Here is a 22,498-nt window from a genome sequence, read left to right as displayed (position 1 = left end):
ATAGTTTGAGAGATGTCTCAAGATTATGTGGTGATACTTAGCATGTTGCTGACAGGACCCAATATAGCTGTCTCCTGAGAAGCTCTGCTAGAGTCTGACAAATACATAGACAGATGCTGGAAGCCAACCATTGGACTGAGCACAGGGTCTACAAAAGATGAGTTAGAGAAAGGACTGAGGAGCAGAAGGGGTTTGCAACACCATAGGAAGAACAACAGTATCAACCAACCAGATCCCCTAGAGCTTCTAGGGACTAAACGACCAACCAAAGTGTACCCATGGCTCCAGTCGCATATGTAGCAAAGGATGATTTTGTCAGCATCAATGGAAAGAAAGGCCCTTGGTCCTGTGAAGGCTGGTTGCCAGAGGAATGCCAGGGCAAGAAGGCGGGAGTTGGTTGGTGGATGGGTGGGTAGGGGAGCACCCTCATACAAGTAGGGGAAGGGGGATGGGATAGGAGGTTTCTGGAGGGAAAACTGGGACAGGGGATAACATTTGATATGTAAATAAATAAAATATCCAATAAAAATAAATAAATAAAATCTAGAAAACACAACAGTAGACTCTATAGAAAGAAAACTACGTATTCCAGTGGTTACAAAAGTGGGAATAGTTTATTTCAGGTAGACACAATTCTTCTTCAAGGAATGACTCTTCTACACCCAGTGTTGAAAAGAGTCTGCAGCAAAAGTGTTACATGGGTATTCAGATTAGCTACACAAATACATGCAAAGAAGAAAAAGGAGGAGACCATTGTTTTGTCAGAAAAACAAGCACTTTTTTCCCTGGCATCATGTCTTTGGATATGTACCACCTTGGAGAAATGTATAAAACTGTTTAATATGTGGAACAGGCTTAGAAAACTAGAGATTTTAGTACAAAGAAATCAGTTCACTGAAAGAATGCCCACACGAGTTTGTAAAGACTTAGCCACACAGAGGAACTTCTGAAAGAACCCCATGCTATTATTCCTGGCCTGCACTAACATCATGGGCTTGCACCTTCTCCAGGCCTGAGTCATACAGGGTATTACATTGAAACTAGAACACGGATGAAAATACTGATACAGAACAGTCTTAAGGTGATTGTTCCAAAAATACCCTTCCTTTCAAAATTGAGCAGGTTATCCCAGGGTTTCTTTTTGAATGTTTCAGTTTAAAAAAGGTTTGTCAAGAAAATACTAGTGTTTAAAACATCTCTTAAAATGTCTATTAAATGACAGGATATTTTAAATAGATTATTTCTTACAAAGTATAATTCAAAAGCTATCTTCCAAGAAAACATAACTATAAATGTCAAAATGCAAATGAAAAACATTACTTATTTCCTTGCATATTTTTCCATATCCTGGAGGAAAAAAAATGTTTTGTTTATCATGCTTGGGTATTTACAGTTTTAAAATATTCTAACAATAGAAACCAACTTTCAATACAAATCAAGCTGAATTCTACAACTAATCTTTATTTTTTATAATTTTGCAAATATTATCCAGCTCATAATGCACATCCACATGACTTTTGCAGCTTCTGGAGGATGTTGGGAGTGTTAGGCAGCAAGGTGCAGTGCCTTTTTCTCTTTAGCAGATTTCTAAAGACTTATAAAACAAAAGCAAGCTTGCATGATGTACAAGCATAGCCAAACTTCAATGATTAAAGCTGGTAGGGGCAGCTCAGGATTCTCCCCCAAAATGTAGAGTTCAAATATATTTTTATATTAGACGATGCATGTTCATTGTAACTCTATTATTAGCAGCTTAGTCAAATGGCATGCTAAAACTGCCACGTCACTTCCCCTGTGTTCGTCTCATTTGTGCATGCTGATGTCTATTAGAAAATGCATGAGAAACAGCACATGCACTGGGTTTGATACTTTCATTACATCCACTATACTGAATGTAAATAGTTACTAGCCCTGAACTTTCTCTAAGGAAACGGTCATATGATACTCATACTAAAAGAGCATGATGCTTCTATTTAGCTCTTTTGATCTCTCTCTTATACACTTAAATATGCAAAATATTAGACCTGACATGTCAAAGACTAATATTTGCTACCAAATGAGACTGAAGCATCTTGGTTAGAGATTTATTTTGTAGATCCAATTGCCAAAGTTCATGTATTTCATATTTTGTTGAAAATCTAGTTGAGTGTGTAGCCAGCATTTTATATAAAAGTTACAAAGACAAATCCAAATCAAACCAGTCATTCTGTTTATTAATTAAAACATCATGTCTCAATGAGTGTAAAGAAAACCTAGATGTATATAAAAATAAATGAATATTTTGAAAATACAAAAAAAAGGTATAGCAAAAGAATATATATTTTAGAATATTAAATCTTTGAAATTCAAAGGAAAATGGTCTTTATCCATGATGATAATCATTTGGCAAAGTTATGCTCTGACTGTCACTTCATTCTGTGATATTTTGATACTTTCTGTATCAGTAGGAAAACAAAACAAAACTAAACAGCAAAACCTTGTGAGTTGCAGAACTGTGTCTTTCTATCCTTTGTGAGCTAGTGTAACTAAACATTCCAAAAACCAAAGAAATGGTCCTTTCCTCCCAACAGCTCCACAAGCTTGAATGTATGTAATAGAGAGACAAAGGTATCTCAGGTTACTTGCACACAAGCCTCATTCCACTAACAAACACATCACCTAGTATAAGCTTTAAGTTTTTTCTGTTCTTTGTAGCAACTATGTCATCTAAAACTGTACAGTTCCTTCCTATACTCATTCTTCTAACCTATTTTATAGCAACAGCATAAACAGAGAGCTATTTGACATTACTTCTCAAAACTTCAATGTATATTAGCAAGTGATACAGAAAAAAATATAAATAACTTATAGAATACATAAGCCGGCAAGATCATCCCACTCATTATACATGTATGTTTTCATAGAAAGATCAAAGTCTTCTGAACAATTCAACCTAGCAAATGAATATATGCAGCCTGTCATTCTTAGAAATAAAATAAAAGCCCATAAATCTTTGCTTACAGCTAAAAATAATAGTAGTAAAATGGACATGACCACTCTTAGATGAGATACGGAATAGTTGCCATCTCTATTGTTAACAGGGCATAGATCTTTCTACCCATCATGCTGGCCCAGAGTCTGGAACTCTGTTGTATGTAAATTGTGGTGGAGAAAAACATTCTTCCTGCTGTATGTGTGTAAGGAGATAGGTCCTCTGGGTGGCTGTCCAAATCTGCCTGTGAAGGTCGAGTGTTGTCGAGACAATGCCACTGGGTCCTTTGGTTTTTCTGAGAACATGGACAGCCCTTCTGGCTTAGCTGCTGGCTTCAGAGAGCTCTGTCCCATAGTTGTCCTCAAGTTCTGAGTCATTTCTGAAGTGACAGCTTCATGATTTCCCCTTGTGTGTTTCATAACTCCTCCTAATTCCTTGTCCTTCAAGAAATTGCTTAGACATAGACCTGGGAGTTGGCAGATGTTCTTGTAGGGACTTGTCTGGTCAGCTGTAGAGTATCTAAAACGGTCCTCGGTGGGAGTATGTATTGCTTTTCTGTCCCTTATGCTGTGACTTTGGCTCATGGTTCGATTTCTGTGTGTAATCTGTGAAACAAAAAAGAAAAATCATCTTAAAAAGTTCAGTATATATACAAATGATCACTAAACTCTTGTGTACAAACCTTCTCAATGAGTGTGAGAAATAGAGCACAATTCTCCACGAAACTAAATCACTAAGTATTATAATACTCTAGACAGTATTAAATGGTCAATTGACATGAAATGGCATTTTGAGTTTTGAATTCTACAGTTTTATCTTAAAATAAACCTTTCTGAGTTTGAGGTAATGGATTAGCACAAAAGACCACTACTTGCTCATTGATATATCCCTTAACAATGTACACAGATAGTAAAATATAACCAATGTACATAATTATCAGATTTATGATTTCTTACACCTATAAATAGTAACCTAGCAATGTGTCTCTTCCTACTGGCATTATTTTCATGACAAATCATAATTACATATATGTATGGGATACAATAAATGGTTTTGATGAGTGTATACAAAGTTGAGAGTTTAAATTAAGATGAATGATACAAACATTATTCCTTGTTTCTGTGGCGATTTGTTTGCTCACTTGTTTCTACATGAGCTGCCTATGAGAAAGTAAAGAATGTTGATGAAGATCTTGCTAACATTACTTTAAAAACACAGCATAATAAATAGTTATTATTCTCTTTATAGACTTGTTTTAGACCTTCTAGGATACATTGTCACATCTAATATGTTTTTAACAAACATACATAGAAAGGCAAACAAGTCTAGTGCATGCCAGGTACCTGCAGCTACAGTGGATCTATCACAAAAAGATACGATATAAAACCTCTTTTCCAATTATTATACAAAAATGCATAGTTAAACCATTTATTTCCATTTATTTAAAATGAGTTTCTCTTGACACATCAAAATTTTTAAAAGTTCTGTTATGTTTACCACCAAGGAGCTTACAATGGACATAAACAGCATAGGGCACAATAATATAATGATCAAAGAGTTGTAGCATCCATTTATTAGTATGATTCATTTTATTGAGCATTTATTGAGCAGATGCTGCATATACTGAGTTCTGTTCACAAAAGACATAGCTCCTGTCCTATCTTCAGACAGCCTAAAATTTAATATGAAACTCTACTGAAATAAGACACCTTCTTAGTGGCCACAAAGAGTTTAGTTTTTCTAATTTTCTTATCCATAAATGGAAAATTTATATTCAACCAATATCTTTATTAAGGATTATTTTGAACATTAAAGAAATGTAAAAGTAAAAATACCTAATATTGTACCATGAAAATAGTCATATTACATGTTTTATCGACAGGGATGATAATAATTAAAAAAGAGGAAAAAAACATAAAATAACATGAATTATTTTGATAAGTGCTTTCTTTTCATTCTTTAGAAACTAAACCATTTTGAAGAATCTACTATATAAAAGTAATTTCTCCCTAATGTTAGTAATTTTATATTTATTATTAATGTTGGTTCACAAGAACACAAATCTCATCAAAGATAGTTACAGTAAATTTATTAGGAGATATTTTCTAAACAATACTTATAGAGGAGTGGAAAATGCAGAGTCAGGTAAAAAGAGAGAGTAAATTCCACACAAGTAATTGTGCTAGTGTATCGCCAGGCAGGTGGGAAGCTGAAATAGTTTTTTTTATGATCGTTCAAACAGAAGGTAGTAAGGCACTTTTATACGACATTATTGGATATCTCTAGACAAAGAAATGCTTTCATCTTGATTATGTGTTTTTATTCTGTCGAAATAAATGTTTCAAAGGAAAGATAATTGAAAGCTATCAGTCATCAGTATCCTCAGAAACTGAGTTAAGGAATGCTTGTGTGTGTATGTGTGTGCACACACATGTGTATGTGCGTGCGTGCGTGTGTGTGTGTTTGTGTGTTTTGTGTGTGTGTGTGTTCTGTAATTCAGTATTAGAGTAGATTAAATAAAAACACTAAAATGAAAACTGTATATTTTACGCACTTTATTTAACAAATATATATATATATCAATCCTTTTTGATATACATATATGTGTCAGAAAATATAATGTTTCTTACTATGTAACTGATAATAATTCTTTGATATATATTTCTGAAATAAATTTTTTTTCAAATTAAAAAATTTACTTTTTTAATTGAAAATATTTTTCATATAATATTTGATATAGATATTCTGATTTCAGTTTTCCCTTTCTGATCTCTTCCCAGATACTCCATACCTCCTCATTCCTCTAATACTATGCATTCTCTCTCTCTCTCTCTCTCTCTCTCTCCTTAGAGAACAAACTGTCAATTAAAAAATAAAACCAAACCAGAATAAAATAAAACTAAACTACCTAAATTTTCCTCAAAATCTATCTTTGTACAACTTAGCTCTAATGCATGTGGGATATCCAGAGTTAATAGCAGTGTATTAAATGATGGAAAACATCTTCTGGTGATATGGTCATTTATATATTATTATTATTATTATTATTATTATTATTATTATTATATATTAGTAGTAGTAGTAGTAGTATTTACATGGCTTTTCTTGTTGTTGTTGTTGTTTGTTTTCTAACAAGAAGGAAAAATGGTTTTGATTCAGATGGGAAGAGAGTATGAGAATGTCTGGAGGAGTTGGGGGAGGTGGAATATATCAGGCTATATTGTATAACCATTTTAAAAATAGAGGAAGGGAAGGGAAAGAAAATATCATAAAACCAATTCAATATAAGCATATATGTCAATAAGAGATTATAGAAAAAAAGCCACCAGTAAACTTATATCTTTGCACTTTGACATCTAGCAAGAAAACAATGGCGTTGCCATGAGTAACATTGGTAAAATCAGCGTCTCAATGCAACCATTTCTCTTTACTACCTGCCAATGACTAAATAGTCCTGTGTTTATTTTAATGATTTTATTCCATATATATTTATTTATTATACCTGTGTAATACCTATTATAACTTATATGTCTGTTTGTATATAGATGTTCTAAAGTGCTTGATTTGCATGTTAGAAGACAGTATGACATTAAAGGCACTTAATACTAAATGTTACCTCACCAATATCAAGCTTAGACTCCCTTTCTATCTTTAATTTTTATATACAAAATAATTTTTATATCAATCAAGAAAGTTTTGAAAATGTTCTTAAGCAATAACCCAAAATGAAACACACATAAATCATTTATTTTGTAGCTCAATTAATGAAAGGTAAAATAATCCTCAGAATACTCCATACTTATAGAAGTCTTTAGAAGAGAATCTATTGCTATGGTCATTAGCTAAAATGGTTTATTGATTATAGAATATTCTTCCCATTGATAGCTACCCCTAAATTTGACGATCTATTTAAGATGATAGTTTCTTCATTCTTAAGGTTTCAAGTCCTACACACACACACACACACACACACAAGTATACATATATCTTCATTGCTAGACAGTAGATGACATGAGTGCAGATTTTTCAAAGAGACATGCTAAACCTTCGGATGCATTCTGTAGCCTCTGGTCTTTTTAGTTGTATCTGTCTCACACCACACACACACACAAAAAATCATGTAAGTACAATATATACTCAGAAGAAATAACAAAATTTTTATAACCACCAATGCAATATGACATTACATCAATCTATTACAGATCATGGAATTTAAAACATAAATCTTTTAAATGACATTTTGTCAATACTGTTTAACATAAATTAAATAAAAAAGATCATGGAAGAGCAGGTGTTAATCTCTTTCCCCAGTGTAAAGTTTTGACAGATGGAGGTACACTTCTTTGGTAATAATGGGAGCTTAGAAAATACTCTAATTAGAATATCTATAACTCAGTCATCTGTTTTGCTTTAAATGATAGCATCTTGTGCTATATTTTCAAAACCCCTGCAAGCACTTTAGTCTCTAAATGTGAATAAAAGTGGCTAGATTAAATTCAGATATATCAAAAGAAAACCTTGAGAACTCTAAAAGTAACAGCCACATATGAACCAAAATCAAGCTTCAATGGCATTTAACATTATTTAAAATATTAAAATAATTTGAGTAGGTAACTTCATTTTCAAAATAAGCATTAAAAGCACAACTTCTGGCAGTATCATAAGTGAATGACAGACCATAATATGCCCTCTGTGTTCACCTAAGTTAATGAGAGTATATAATAAAACATATCTATAAAATCAAAATATCATACATTTGAAAATCTGTAGCCATGTCTGAAGCATTGGAAAATATAATTGCTATGTGAAAAGTAATTTGAAATGGAGAGTATAGCATCACATGTTTATAGTTTTAAGACTCAAGGAAAGTGCAGGACAATTGTGAATTAGAGCAAGCATGAGCTCCATAGCAAGATCCTACCTCAAAAGATGAATGCATATACAAGCATGCATACTCATTTAATAAAATATTGCTCATTTAATAAAGCAGTGTCTATGGCATTTTTATTATCTTATTTTTATACTATATGTTTATGAATTATTTTAAATTTTTTTGTCATACCATTTTAGTACATATTAGATTATGTTGAAGACTTTTCACTTTACTTAAAAGTAATTTTACCACATATGCTCAATTTTGTACCTAAAATACATGCTAGGCTCTGTTTTCAATACCATAAAGGGAGAGTTTTATATGTAGTTCTCTACATATTTTCAGAGTATCCACCACATTCAGAGTTATTTTTCCTGTCTATGAAGGCAAAGTCAGGTCCTCCCACTTTCTAAAAGGTCTCCTTTTACTATTTCTAGTAGGTGCTAAAACTTTTCTTAGTGGGATGCCCTTGACACTGCGATGAAATAGATTGGCAGGATCCTGTGCATAGCACTTCCCATAACATATGTTTTTATACATGGAGACAAACTTTAGATACTTCTCTCTATAGGTTTCCAAATAGATTTCTTGACTGTGTAACATATTATTATAGAACACAAATGTCTGTCTTATAAAATTTGATCACACTGATTTTCTATTTTTTTCTTAATATTCTTTTATTTCTTTACTGATAATTGAATTAGACATTATTAGGTAGGTTAGAGTTGAAATTATGTAAAATGATGCTAAGGAAAAGAGACTGAAAAATAAGTTACTGAAAAAAATAAGTTTCATAAGTTACTGAAAATATTTGTGTTTATAAAATTCCAAGCAGATCTTGAATCTTAAATAAAACAAACAAAATTATAGACCACTGCCACAACTGCAACCACATACACACAGAGATACAAACATTTACACACACTCACATATACACATATATACATACATTAAATGGTTGTTTAAAAAGGAAAAGCCCAGTACATGTGATTCTATTTCAGTTTTTAATAATTCATAACCATGAAAGGAGTAAAATTAAACTGATACTCCTTTAATATGCTTATTTCTAAATACAACTTAGGCTCTGTGAGTGTCAGGTACTTTCTTAGGGTTGTATAATAATTTTTTAAATATTACTTTTACTTAACAAACTCATTGTACTAATAGATGTTAGACACATATATAAACAAAAATCTTACTTGGTAATAGCAATTAAAAATGCATGCAATATGGTGCATTTCCTTTACAGCTTTTCTCCTCAGACTAAGAAATCAATGGGTCCCAACAGGCATAATTATACACTGTCTGACTCAGTGTGCTAACAAAGACTGTAAACATACAACTTTTCTCAATGCAAGAGAACAGAAGAAACAAAATAAGTTATACTGAACTAAGAAACTACTTTGATTTTTCTCCATGTAATATTTTTAGGAGATCCAATAAGGTTCTCCAGAAATGTGCCTCGTTTTTAGTCACTACCCAAAATATCAATAACTTGGTCTATTTGTTAAAGTCATGTGATTATCTCTATTCTCTCAGCATGGATGGACAGACTTTCTGCAGTGGTCCCCACATCTCCTGGGAAGGTACATACTTCTACAGCTACCTGTGTCTTGAGTGCAATAATCTGTTCTTGGTGATAAAGAATACTTTTAAGTTCTTGGAAATACCCTACCACAGAGATATTATCCAGACATCGTTATAGCTTTTTTTTTCTTTTCTTTAATTTTTAAATTTTTATTTATTTACATTTCAACTGTTATCCCCATTCCCAGTTCCAGCTCCAACAACTACCTATCCCATCCCCCCTTTCTTCTGTTTTTATGAGGGTGCTCCCTGACCCATCTATTCACTCCTGATTCACCACCCTAGCATTCCCCTAAGCTAGGGCATCCGGCCTTCACAGAATCAAGGTCCTCCTCTTCCATTAATGTCAGATAAGATCATCCTCTGCTACATGTGCAGCTGAAGCCATGGATCTCTCCATATGTATTCTTTGGTTGGTTGTTTAGTCCTTGTAAGCAAAAATTTCTACAGTGCATTCAATTGATCACAAAAAGAAACCTTGATCATGATAACCCTTTGTGTCCTGGGACTACTTTTATTCCTGGCCATTATGTTAAAGCTTGTCTTTAACAACATCAACATATTGGCAGCAAGAGCATGCGACTTGAAGCTGAAAATGGACCCTCCAGACAGAGTTATTAATTTAAAAGTCTGGCAAGTCAAGAATGGGTAAGATTCTTCACAGAGCCTTACCAACCAAAGACAGAAGTACATTGCTTTTGATGATGCATATTCCAAGATGGGTAAGGAAGACATTCTTGGCAGAATAACCTAAGATAAGCTCAGTCTTGTTCATGAAATAAAAATGGGGGAAGAGGCAGAGAACTTTTGGAACTGCTTGGCAAGAATCTGACATGGGCCAAGGACAAGGAAATGGGTTCCTTCACAGGAATATGACATTGGCCAAGGAAAAAGAAGTGGACTTCAGGCAGAAATCTGACATTAGGCTAGAACAAAGAAGTAATATCAGGCAAGAATCTAAATCTTAGACTAGAACAAAGAAGTAATTTCAGGCAGGAATCTAAATCTTAGGCTAAAACAAGGAAATAGTCTTCAGACATAAAAATGACTTTGGGCTAGGACAGGGAAGTTGGCTCAGATATTTTGGTCATTCTGATAAGCCCTTAGAAACAGTGACCATGGGAGTGTTCATGGAATTGTATTACCTTGTTTGTTCTTTGACTATTTGTATTTATTGTCTTGCTTGTTCCTTGACTATTTGCATTTATTGTATTGCTAGTTCCTCAACCTAGAATTGACCTCATTACCTGCATGAAATTAAACAGTATAAAAGCAAAAAAAGGAGGAAAGATGGGATGGGGGCTAATGAGGGAGGAATGGAAATAACATCTGAAATGTAAATAAATAAAATATCTAATAAAAATTAAAAAGATAAAAGAAACCTTCAACACTGCAACTGGCAAGTTTGTTTTTTAAAGTTTGCACAAATTAATAAGAGGCATGGAAGGAGAAAAGTCTCAGGTAAAGCCATTTGCTGAGCTTGGAACACTCTGAAATCCTTTAAGAGATACTACATCATCTTGAGAAAATTTAGAACTCAAGGAGGGATAGAGGGAAATACATTGTCAGCAAGGTGAAGGTTAACAAGGTTAAGCAAAAACTTGGTCCCAAGAAAATTAGCATTTTGCTATCTTCATGAGAAGTGAAAAATTACCAGGTTCTCCATAAACAACTGGGAATACACTGAACTGTTCTATTCCTGAAGCTAGAGCACATGAACTCTGAATAGATCTAAATTCTGAAATAATATCAAGTTGTCTTTAAATAAAGAGGTGTGTGTGTGTGTGTGTGTGTGTGTGTGTGTGTGTGTGTTGACCCACTCAGGATAATCCTCTATAGTTATAATGAAATTTAAGAAAGCCATTTCCTAGAGCAATTGTTTAAAATAGGACCCAGTGGTGGAGGGCTTTGTGGTAAAGAACTTGGTGGCATGGGATACTTCCATAGGGCATCATCTCCCTCATTATATGGTCACTGTATTTTGTGTCCTTTTTTATATACATGCATCTTGCAAGCTTCTATACTAGTAGGTTTCCCTGTGTTCCCTCCCCAACTGGTGTTTAATGTTAGTTGTCCCTCATCATTTTTCTTCCTGTTCCCTAGGCTCCCATACTCTCTCCTTTTAATACTCCTATTTTAGTTTTTTTTCTTCTTAACAATATATTGTTTTCTCTCCTTCTTCTGATCACTAAATGTGTATCTGACTTCTGTGGTTACATGGATTGTAGCACACATATTGAGAGCTTAAAAGCTAACATTCATATTCAGAGAAGACACACAATATTTGTTACTTTGAGACAGCGTTGCCTCACTAAGAGAGAATTTTTCTGTATTCACTCATTTACATATAGTTTGACAATTTTATTTTCCTAACACCTGAATAATATCCGATTGTGTAAATGTATCATATTTTTCTTATCCATTCATCAGATGATGAAGACCTAGGTTACTTCTTTTTTTCTTTTTTTTTATTATCAAATCGTAATTTTTACTTTTTAACACAGGGGTTATAAACACAAAAATGCAGGATGTGGGGAAGGGGATGACACAGAAGCATATGTATTCAGGGGAATACTGTTCTGAAAGATATCTGTACCTAGGTAACTTCTAATTTCTGACTATTATGAATAGAGCATCAGTGAACATGAATGATCCCATATCTCTTCAATAAAATGCAGAGTTCTTTGGGCATACACCTAAAACTGGTAGAGCTAGATCTGGATGTAAATCTACTCTTAAATGCCCTAAAATCTTATAAATAGATTCCCACAGTGACTGTACCAGTTTATACTTCCACCAGCAATAAATGGGTTTCCCTTCCCCTGAATCTCCCTATTATGGGTCATCATTTGTCTTATTGATCTTAGTACTTTGACTGGGAAAAGATGACATTTTAGAGTAGTTTTAAATCACATTTTCTTAATTGTTAAGGATATTAAAATTTTAATAGTTTCTCATTAATTTATGCCTCATTCTTTGAGAACTCTCTGCTCAGTTCTGTGTCCTATTTATAATTGGGATACTTGTTGTCTTGTGGCTGCTTATTCTTTAACTGTTAATGTTACATACATACATACATACATACATGAATTCATAAATGGCATATGATAAGTTCTTTTTATTATTGCTTATTTGTTGTTGTTCATCTATTTTGTATATGTGTTTAGGTTAACTTCTTAAGATTAAGTAATCTTTAAGGAGACTAATCCCTTAAAAAGACTGGCTCTTTTCTCTCAGCAACTATTAATTACTTGTAGCTCTTCATCAAGGCCCATGTGACACCTCTCTCATCCATGTTGAATATAAATGGAGTTGTAATTGTACAGGTATTGTTTACATATTCCTATTTCTGAGATTTTATGGGCACAGCTTCTTGTGATATAGAGAAAATTCACTTCCCAGGAGGTGTCCTAGTTCTTTAGATGTACAGTTTCCCCCAACCACCCACACACATTTATGCTGTCCTCTAAAAATTTAGTATGTGGGTTATTTTGTAGCTATATTAAATGTGGATTAGAACTCATAATCAGTTCTACTCTGTCGAGGACCACTCTGACAAATGTTGGAACCCATACTGCCAAAAGCCTGGGGGCCAAAATTGTTAGAGTCCACACTGCTTCAAGTTTTGGGGGGCTAAATTGTTCTGGCTTGTACTGCTGCTACAGTCCCTGGGTCAGCAAGAGAGAGAGTGAGGGCAGATGTGAAGAATGGAGACCAGACAGAGTGTGCTTTAGTCCCATTTATTCTCAAGTCTCTCTTCTTTCCTCTTTCCAAATTCCTCCTTCCTAGTTCAAGTCCCAACTCTTGAGTTCCTAGTCCCTAGTTCCTAGTCCCTAGTGCCTCTAAGGTCCAAGTTTCCAATCCCCTCTTCTGTCTGCCTCTCACCTTTTATAAGTCTCACTTCTTGAATCACACCTTTTTAAGTCACGCCTTTAAGTCACACCTTTAAGTCACACACACACAAGGGAAAATCCTGGGTATATAAAACAAGATGTTATCAGAGTGTGCTCAGCTGTTGTAGGCTAATGTAATCAAATCTATTGTCAGGGTATATGGCTCAAGATGGCTGCAAGGATGACAGCCGCCTTCTGTCTGTTCCCCACACTACTCTGCATTTTGATGAATTGTGATTTATTCAATGGCCTCTGTCTACTGCCCAAAGAAACTATTTTTGATGTGGGCTGAGAACTATACTTATCTTTGGATATAAGTAATACAAAGCTCATTTGTCTGCTCTGAGAACTAGTCCTCAAATAGAAGGCTTCCAGTTCACTTTAATAATAATTTAAAGAGAAGATATCTTATAGTTGAGAGTGAGTCAAGGAAGATATAAGAACCATTGGAAGGAAAAATGTAGGAAAGAAATGCTGTAAACACTGTAGTCATGGATGAAATTCTTAAAAATGTAGCATATTAATATATTCACATATAATCTTCCTCATACTGTAATATCATGTTTGAATTAAGTTGTCATGTTCTATTAATTGTCCTTTATTTATTCTGTTTTAACTTATTGGGTAAAATATAATTGTGCAATATGCATAATTTGCAGCTAGATTTCTTTGAGAAAAGCCAACTAATAAACTTTGTCATTTGTTCATATTTTGCAATCTAATATTTGCAATCTATTTAGTCAAAGACAGTTAAAGCATTATGAGAATTGTAAATGCACAGAATATATTGGTATATCAAGATTATTTAAGAGTGATGTTAAAGTCATACCATAAATAGATACCAGTATGTCTGAATCATATTTCAGCTCCTGTCCCAAGAATAACTTTGAGCAGAAAGAACTGTTGGAATGAAGCATCATATCAATGAAGGGCATTCCTGGAATCTCTGATCATGGTTCATAATATTGTTTGGAGAATTTAGCTATTTTAAGAGTTTTGTTATGTTTAAACTAATGCCACATGATACATCTTTTTAACAGAATTTTTACATCCTCATAGAGTGTGTAAGCCTTAAATGGCTCTGCTATTTTTTAGAAGCTTGTACAATTTAAAGGAAAACAGACAAAATTAAAATTCTGGGGATGTGCATAGAACAATAAAGTGATGACTACAAGAACTTGTATTTTCTGTTGATGATCCGGTGACTTGATATAGTTAAAAACTTCAAAGCTTTTGCAACATCAAAAGAACATTATGAATGTGTACATAGAAATAAAAAATATGCAGGGGATTTGAAATAAACTAATATCCATTTTCTCTCCAGCTTTTCTGAAATGTTTTTATACAGAATAAATAATAAGATACAGCAAAAAAAGAAATTATGGCATGCAAACTTATGGTCAAGATATCATTGTGCATATGTTATAAACATTTTTTAAAAGAAGCATGAAATTTCAAAATGCACACTTTCACTCCATAAAGAATTGAGCCTTGAAGATAAAAGATTTACTTAATAATAGCAATTTTTAAATAACTAACCTTTTTTTCTACTTATGATGAATTTTGTGGGTGTTAGAAACAACTCATTATCGAGTGCAAAAAGAAATTATGAAGCTATTTTTCCTTTGAAAACCCTTTTTTTTTTTTTATCAAAGCAAATCACTTCTCTTACAATTTCAGAGTAACCTCAAAAAGGCTGCTTAACAAAGAATAAACAGATGGGCCAACAGCTTCAAAGTTAGTCATCCTGAAAAAGATCTAAAATTGATTTTTAAATAGAAAGAAATCAACAAAGCATAAAATATAATGAGAGTCAGATGAAATATATAAATTGCTAAGATCTAAATAATTATGTTCAATTATTTTCATTTTATTGGTGTCAATCACTGTCTTTTTAGTAGTTTTGAATATCAAACTCTTACTCATTGAAAATATGAACATTTCCAATTTTGTATTTAATAACAAAGAATGTATGATAAAATGAAGGTTACAATGAGAATGTATTTTAATTCTTTGATTTTTTTAACATGGAAAACAGCATCTAGATTGTATTAATGATTCCCAGATGATAAAAATCATCAAGTCATCAATTAGTCAATTTATATATCCTACAGATACCCTATATTTTTTAATGTTTATATGCAGTCTTTATCTTTCATCTAAAACATAGACAAGAGTGCTACATTTAATATAAGGCACAAGTCTAAAAAACAGAAAAGATCAATAATGGAATATTACTTATACATGGTAGATATCATACTATTTAAATAAAACTCATGACCTATGAAGATAACTTTATATCGTCCGTGAGATGAAACTATTGACTGAATAGATAATACAGTGTTTAGTAAGTTTTTGTTGCTCAGTTATGAGAAAAGAAATATAGTGGTGTGTGTTTATAGACTGCAAATGTTGTTCCTTCTATTCTCCTGTTCTGTTCTAACACAGTGTGACTCTAGGTATTTGGTTTCAGACAAAGGATTGAGGCATACCATAGCAGACCTGGCCTCTAGGTCCTCCCAGCATCCCTAGGTCCCTACCTGGCTTACCCTGCTCCCATTCCTGAAATTTCCAGCCAAGGGCTACACTGCCCTTCCCCTAGAGGCTCTTTTCCTACATAATCCAGACATTTTGGTCTCTCATTAGCTCATTTCCCCTTCACTCTTTTCTATTACACCTTTTTCTCTTTTTTTCCTCCCCTCCTCCTCTTTCCCCATGGAGACATTTTGCCTTGGCCCTTGGGGCCAATGAACTTACCCATTTGAGAGTAGTTTCCCAATAAACCTGCCTTTAATATAATCTAATCTGGTTTAAATAGGCTCATTTCACTGGAGGTAGAGAATAACTTATCATCAAGGTCACTCACTGTAGCAAGTTGTTAGCATATGAAAGACAATTTTCAGTCTTCTTAATGAAGCTGTTTAGAGTTGGGAGATGTATTTTTTCTTTTTTTTCTGGCTTCAGATATGGGCCTCTTATTGAATTATAAGGCTGAGATGAGTCCTTATCCTGGCCTAAAGACAGGGCTTTTATATTAATGACACAGTTTGGCAGTCATACCAGGTAGTAGGTGATTTTCTCCGGAAGCAAAATCAATACAGTATGTGTTATGTGAAGCTACTTAGACAATATCTTATAGGTATCCATGGTGAAGGAACAGTGAGTAATGTCAAAAAACAAAACCAGCACTGAGAAAACTGAAACAAATGTACCACACTACCATGTAGGTATCTCTAGTTCTTTTTTTTTAAGTTAACAATTTATCCTTCTATTTATTCATATACCCATACGTCCTTAAGGAGAATATGCAAAAAATGCCAATGCAAACTAGAATTTCAAAGTTAAACATGCCACCTCAGAAATAAAATATGGTTTTGTTTTAGAAACAAAACTACTTTCAAATTAAGTGGTAAGGAAGTTGATAAAATGATAAATACTACTGAGATAAAGGCTAGATTCAGTGGAACAAGGGGTGCTACAGTTACAGTAATCACTGTGCACCATGTCTACAAAAGGAATCCTTTCTTGCTTGCTTCAACTCCCATCTCCCTTTAACCATCCCAGTGATGATTGGTTTTATTTCCACCTGAATAACTCCAAGGATACAAGAAAAATGAATTTTGCCATACTTTATTACCTCTTGCCTAAGATTTACTTTAAGTGGAGTAAATCACCTTTATCTAAAATTCTGGCATATCTTTATTATTTATAGCATCACAATATCACATACTACAAATTTTGTATCGTTTCTCTAGTCTTATTTTCTGTATTTGTAAACAAGTTTATTGAATATACTCAAAGGCACAGCAGCCAACAGTGGTGCTATGAAGAACTCTATCTACTTAGTTAAGAACATCTGTATATAGATAGTGCGGTGCTTTCCCAAGGCAAGAAGAAAACAACTTAAAGTAGCTTCAGGAATTCCCTGAAAGTGGTCAGATCCTCTAGGATCTTCTATCTCCATGAGAATACAAACAGAAAAGACTGCTAAGTACCCTTCTTAGTCTAACCCCCAAATAAGCAGAGGTCAAGCAGGGTGGTGGAAAATAGGAACTAACCACACAGAAGTTAAAAAGTAGCAGAAACAAACCAAAGTGCCTAGAAGAAAATAGACCAGCTGAGATTCCAGGAAGAGGTTCAGACCAACTGAGAGCTGGAAAGTACACTCTCCAAATTTTTGACTTACCTGTGGAGTGTGTACTGTGCTTCAGATTTCTAGATTTTTTGTAAGCTGTCACACATACTGGGGTAGGCTTTGGTTAAATAGCTGTCTTTGGTAATATCTGATCCTTTACATAACCCTACATCTATTATCTTGTAAATAACTCCAATAAAACTCACTGGTTTAACAAACTGAACTTTAGTGATATCTGTACTTTGGTCTATCACAGACTATCTATGATATAGAATAAGTATGCTTGGGTTTTGCATCTTCCAAGAAACAATTGGTTTGTAAAAATTCACAAGACAATTTAAAGATTAGCAATGGGTATACCTGATGAGACAAGTGATTCTGTCTTCCATCAGCACTTAACAACTGCCAGTTATAGCCAATGCTTGTTAGTAGGAAATGGGGTGTGAAGATTAATCTCTTGCATTTATATAGAAATTCTAGCTGGATTAGACTCACATATATCTGGAGCAGGGAACCAGATGTGATGTGAGGCCATGAGTTAAATCAAAAAGAAAGTATTTCACTGCCCACCTCCCCATCCTACAGTTCTTACATTCTTTCAACTTTTCCTGTGATGGACCCTGAACAGTGGTGGAGGTGCAACAATGACAAAGACGATTAATTTAGGGTCAAGTTCTCAGTCACATATCAGCCCTTTGGTAGTCATTGGTCTCTTCCTTGATTGTGGTTTACTTCAAAAAGAATTCTCAGACCAAGGTTGAAAGCAGACCCAATTCAGGATTAGATCTTGTCTTCACAGTGGGCCAGTGACTTCCCTAGGGATATTTGAATGTAATTTAATTATGACACTGAACGCTCTCAATAGTTTACTGACAAATTTTAAGGAGACACAAATTCTCTGCATGAGCTAACAGATCTTTCAAGATATGTATCAACTACCTTTCTTAATTTTCTTTAATAAATATACATATGGATTTAACATTATATATATTCTTGCTAAGGTGAAGTATGATGTATGTTCATGTAGAGGTAGAGTACAAAAACATGAAATACACACACACACACAACACACACACACACACACACACATATATAAATTATCTACATTAGGTAGGATTTTAGTTTAAAATTTAAGAAGTGTGTGATTTTCAATCAAATGAAGACTTATGAGCGTCAATTAGCATAGGCAAACAGTGGCATGCGTAGTTTAATGGAGTAAATGATATTGATCAATCTGGGGTCATAATGTCTGAAGTAAGGCGCCATAAAGCCTTAGCTGGTGGTAAAAAATAAAAAAGCATAATCTTTGGTGGTCATATATAAATCTCCACATTATAATAGCTTTAAATCTCTCACATAAAATTAATTTAAAAATTTAAACTTCTAGAAAAATTAAAGCACTAAAATAAAAATCATCAGTAAGTAAATGGGATTTGTATACAGTTAAAGAATAAAAAAGCATTAAAATTATAACAATGTGAAATAAATTTGAATTCTGCCTGATAAAAATGTCCAGTCACGTATATTTAATTACAATCCCTGTGTTTTGAGATCAAATGTGACTTTTTTGTAGGATTTGTGTATAAGAATAACTTTTTTGATATTTAGTGATAATATGAATAAATGACAGCTCAGAAAAAATAGAATTGCTTGTTTACAAAATATTCTTCTATATTACAGCAAGGAGTTTTCTTACAAGATCAGGGTCTTGAACATGGTGGGGTGCAGTGTTCTCCAAAAAGTATTTCTATTTCATCACTGAGATAATATTCATATATTGTTTAAAATCACCTTAAACAATATATTAAAATAAATAAAATAAAATAATTAAATCATCTTAAACAATATATGAATGATTTAAACAATATATGAATATTATTATTCATATATTGTTTAAATCATTCATATATTGTTTAAGATCAGGCTTTTTCACAAATAATTTAATGTGCTAAAAGTCCAAAGAACCATAAACATTTCATCTGGAAATTTATTCTGTTTCTTAAAACTAATAGGGTTTAATAGGGTTGTCTAATAGGGTTCAAGAATAACAGAGATTGTAGCATCCAGTCCCACAATGTGGATCCATGGGTGCCAGGAGCATAGCAGTTCTGATTGCAGCAGCAAGGGAACATTTGTTGTGTTGATTTTTATACAGTATACAGGCCAATAGTTGTCCCTGATACAGTCTTGTGCATAATTTTTCTTTATTATATAACACATGTGACATATTTGTTTTGTTTTGATTTAAAAAAAGCTGCTATGAACATTTCATAAATAATCTGGAATATATTGACAACATTGAAGTATCCAGAATATTCCGCATCTTGTTCTGAGGAATAACCCTGTGAATCATTTCTTCATCTCCTCCTCTCCTATTACAGGCAATTTACTCCCTAATTTCATACTGGAAATTGAATGTATTTGCATTGCTGCATTCTTCCCTCCAGACAAGGTACACTTAGTATACATTGCATCTGTTCCTCTCTGTAACTCACAAGAGATGACTACATTCTATGTTTTAGAACTCTGTACTTACTGTGAAAGTTCATGCACAAAATATGTATTGTTCAGTGTAACCTTTGATAAGGCTGACAATGTTTAAAAAAATCTAACTCTAATTCTTCTGTGAGCTTTGATCTCTAGAAAAATATTAACTTCTTAGAATCCTTAGACATAGAGTATATTTTGATATAACTATCATCTGAGTAATTTCAAGTAACTATCATGTAAGTAATTTCATTCTGTAAATGAGTGCTAGTGAAAGAAGAGAGGAGAAAGGCAGACCAAGAGTATAAGGGAGTAAGAAAAATGACTCCTTGTAAAATCACTAACTTTTCAAAGAAGAAAAATTTGAATAGAATATGAAATGCTGCTGTAATCAGACTTTAGGCTACAATCATTTGTAAAACTTACCTCCTTTAGTTTCTCAATAAACAGTAATGCAACACTGATTCTCAAGTGTGATTTACTAGAGCTACAGAAAGGTGACTTTTTAAAAAAATTTATTTCAAGTATTTGAAGAACTATTTTAACTATATATGAATCTGGCATTAAAATAATCCTTTCAGGATATGACTTACATTGACAACTTACAAAGCTTTACAGGTTTGTCATGATCTGAATACTTGGCAGTATTTTTTTAACCAGTGATAGAGTAATTCCCAAGCATACTTGTGGTCCTAGGTTTGATGGCTAATATATGTATGGTCAAAATAATGGGATGGTTATGAAATAATTCATCATAGAGTTATTTCTTGCACAATATTTACCCATTTGCACCAAATAGTTTATTTTAAAAAATAAATGTGGGCATGAAATATACATATAAAACCAAAATATCTGCTAAAGTATAAGAGTTAAAGTAAACAACACTGGGTGTTTTGTAATTTTCTTCTTGAACTTAATGTTCCTGTTGAATATTCCTTTCCTACAGTATATCTATATGTATCAACTTTGATTTCTATCTATGAGTTAACAGTATTTCTTGAGTTTCTCAACAGTTTTGCTTCTTAGGAAACTTTTAATAAATATTTATCTTTATTTTTTATATGTGAGTGTTTTGCCTGTGTATATGTCTGTGTACCACAAAGTGCATTGACCCTGGAGGCCAAAGAGGACATCAGCATCTGATGATCTAACACTGTAATTACAGATGATTTTTAGTTTCCATGTGTGTGCTATGGACTTCTGCAACAACAGCAAGTGCTTTTACATATGAAACCATTTCTCTAAGGTTAATTTAAGGAAAATATCATCCTCAAATGAAGATTGTGGCACAAATACTAGAAACCAAGAATGTCAGTATGAAGAGGTAAGGTCTTCAGAAGGAGAGCTGGCTAACTTTTATGTCAAGAGTACCAAAGTTGGGAGATTCTGCCACAAATTAAAACTAAAATTACAATCACTATTATTTGTCAATTTTATCAGAATTTCTTGACTAAGAGTTTATAGAACTGCAGATCAAATTTACCAATTCCATTTAATTCATCTCTTTAGTAAGTCCATTTGTAACCATGTCAACTGCTCACCATGGAATCTCTGTTTCATGCCTCTTTGTATCCAGCACATTGATCCAGCACAGGATGTCACTGAGAGGAAGAGTAACATGTCATCCAGTTTAAAAGCACTTGACTGCATTGATTTTGGATTGCATCTGAAGCCTCTCCACATCGTTTTTTTCTAACAATCTGAGTCTTTCTCTATTACTTATTCAATACTGGCTTACAAAAATCTCCTACACCAAAACACAGACAAATGCAGAGTCCGCCTGGAAGGTTCAGCACCTCTGTAGAAATAAGCCAGTACCCTCACACTTGTTGGCTAAATAATATTAATTGATAAGGAGGCTCAAAGGAACAGTTCATAAGAACTTGCTTTTCTCTTTTTATGTTTTACTACATAGCTAAATTTGATAAATTGTACACTACATGTTTTAAAATAGCAACTGTTGCTACAGTTTTCCTGAAAATCTGCTGGGGAAAGCCCTTTTCCCTGTGACTAATAAAAATAAACTGTAGGAGATGAAACTTCTTGACTGTTTGTACTCATAGAAAGATTAGTCTATAATTACCATATGCTTATATAATAGGCATACTTTAGACATGTCTGGCATCCAAAATAAGGACAGAGTTGCCACAGGCCGATGATTATGTGTTTCATAAAAAATACGCAGAGTAAGTATTTAAGCATCCTGGCTATTCTTTCTGTTCAAGTAGTCTATCAAACACACTCATTTCTTTCCTTCTCAGAACTGGTGGTATAGCCACTTCTCTTCTTCAGTCTTTATGAGGATTCAGTGTATGAAACTTGGGTCAAAAGACTTTCTAGCCTATTGCTTTTGCCCACTGTGCTTTCTCAATGTTCTCCAGAATTTTTTTTTTACTTTTTTTTTTTTTTTTACTTTTTTGAGATTATAATTAAGTCATGTCCCTCCTTTTTGCTCTTAAAAAAATTCTCATGTAATAACCCTCCCCACACCACCCACACACTGTCTCTCTTTTAAATTCATGGTCACCCTTTAGTTTAATAGTTGTCTTATA

At 33.4% G+C, this 22,498-nt stretch overlaps 1 protein-coding gene across 1 annotated transcript in view; it reads right to left on the bottom strand.

The window, feature by feature from the left end:
• Positions 1-586: 586 nt before the first annotated feature.
• Ccser1 (coiled-coil serine rich protein 1) overlaps positions 587-22,498 on the bottom strand; it is a 1,108,363-nt gene continuing 1,086,451 nt past the window's right edge. The window contains exon 11 of the mRNA XM_034511175.2: positions 587-3,576. Within this exon, the coding sequence (XP_034367066.1) occupies positions 3,094-3,576 (483 nt within the window). The 3' untranslated portion in view covers positions 587-3,093. The remainder of the gene's footprint in view (positions 3,577-22,498) is intronic.

Source organism: Arvicanthis niloticus, chromosome 9 (assembly GCF_011762505.2).
Source record: "Arvicanthis niloticus isolate mArvNil1 chromosome 9, mArvNil1.pat.X, whole genome shotgun sequence".
Classification (NCBI taxonomy): domain Eukaryota; kingdom Metazoa; phylum Chordata; class Mammalia; order Rodentia; family Muridae; genus Arvicanthis; species Arvicanthis niloticus.
Note: the sequence above shows the minus strand (reverse complement) of the source record. Positions and strands in the feature narration are given on the sequence as shown.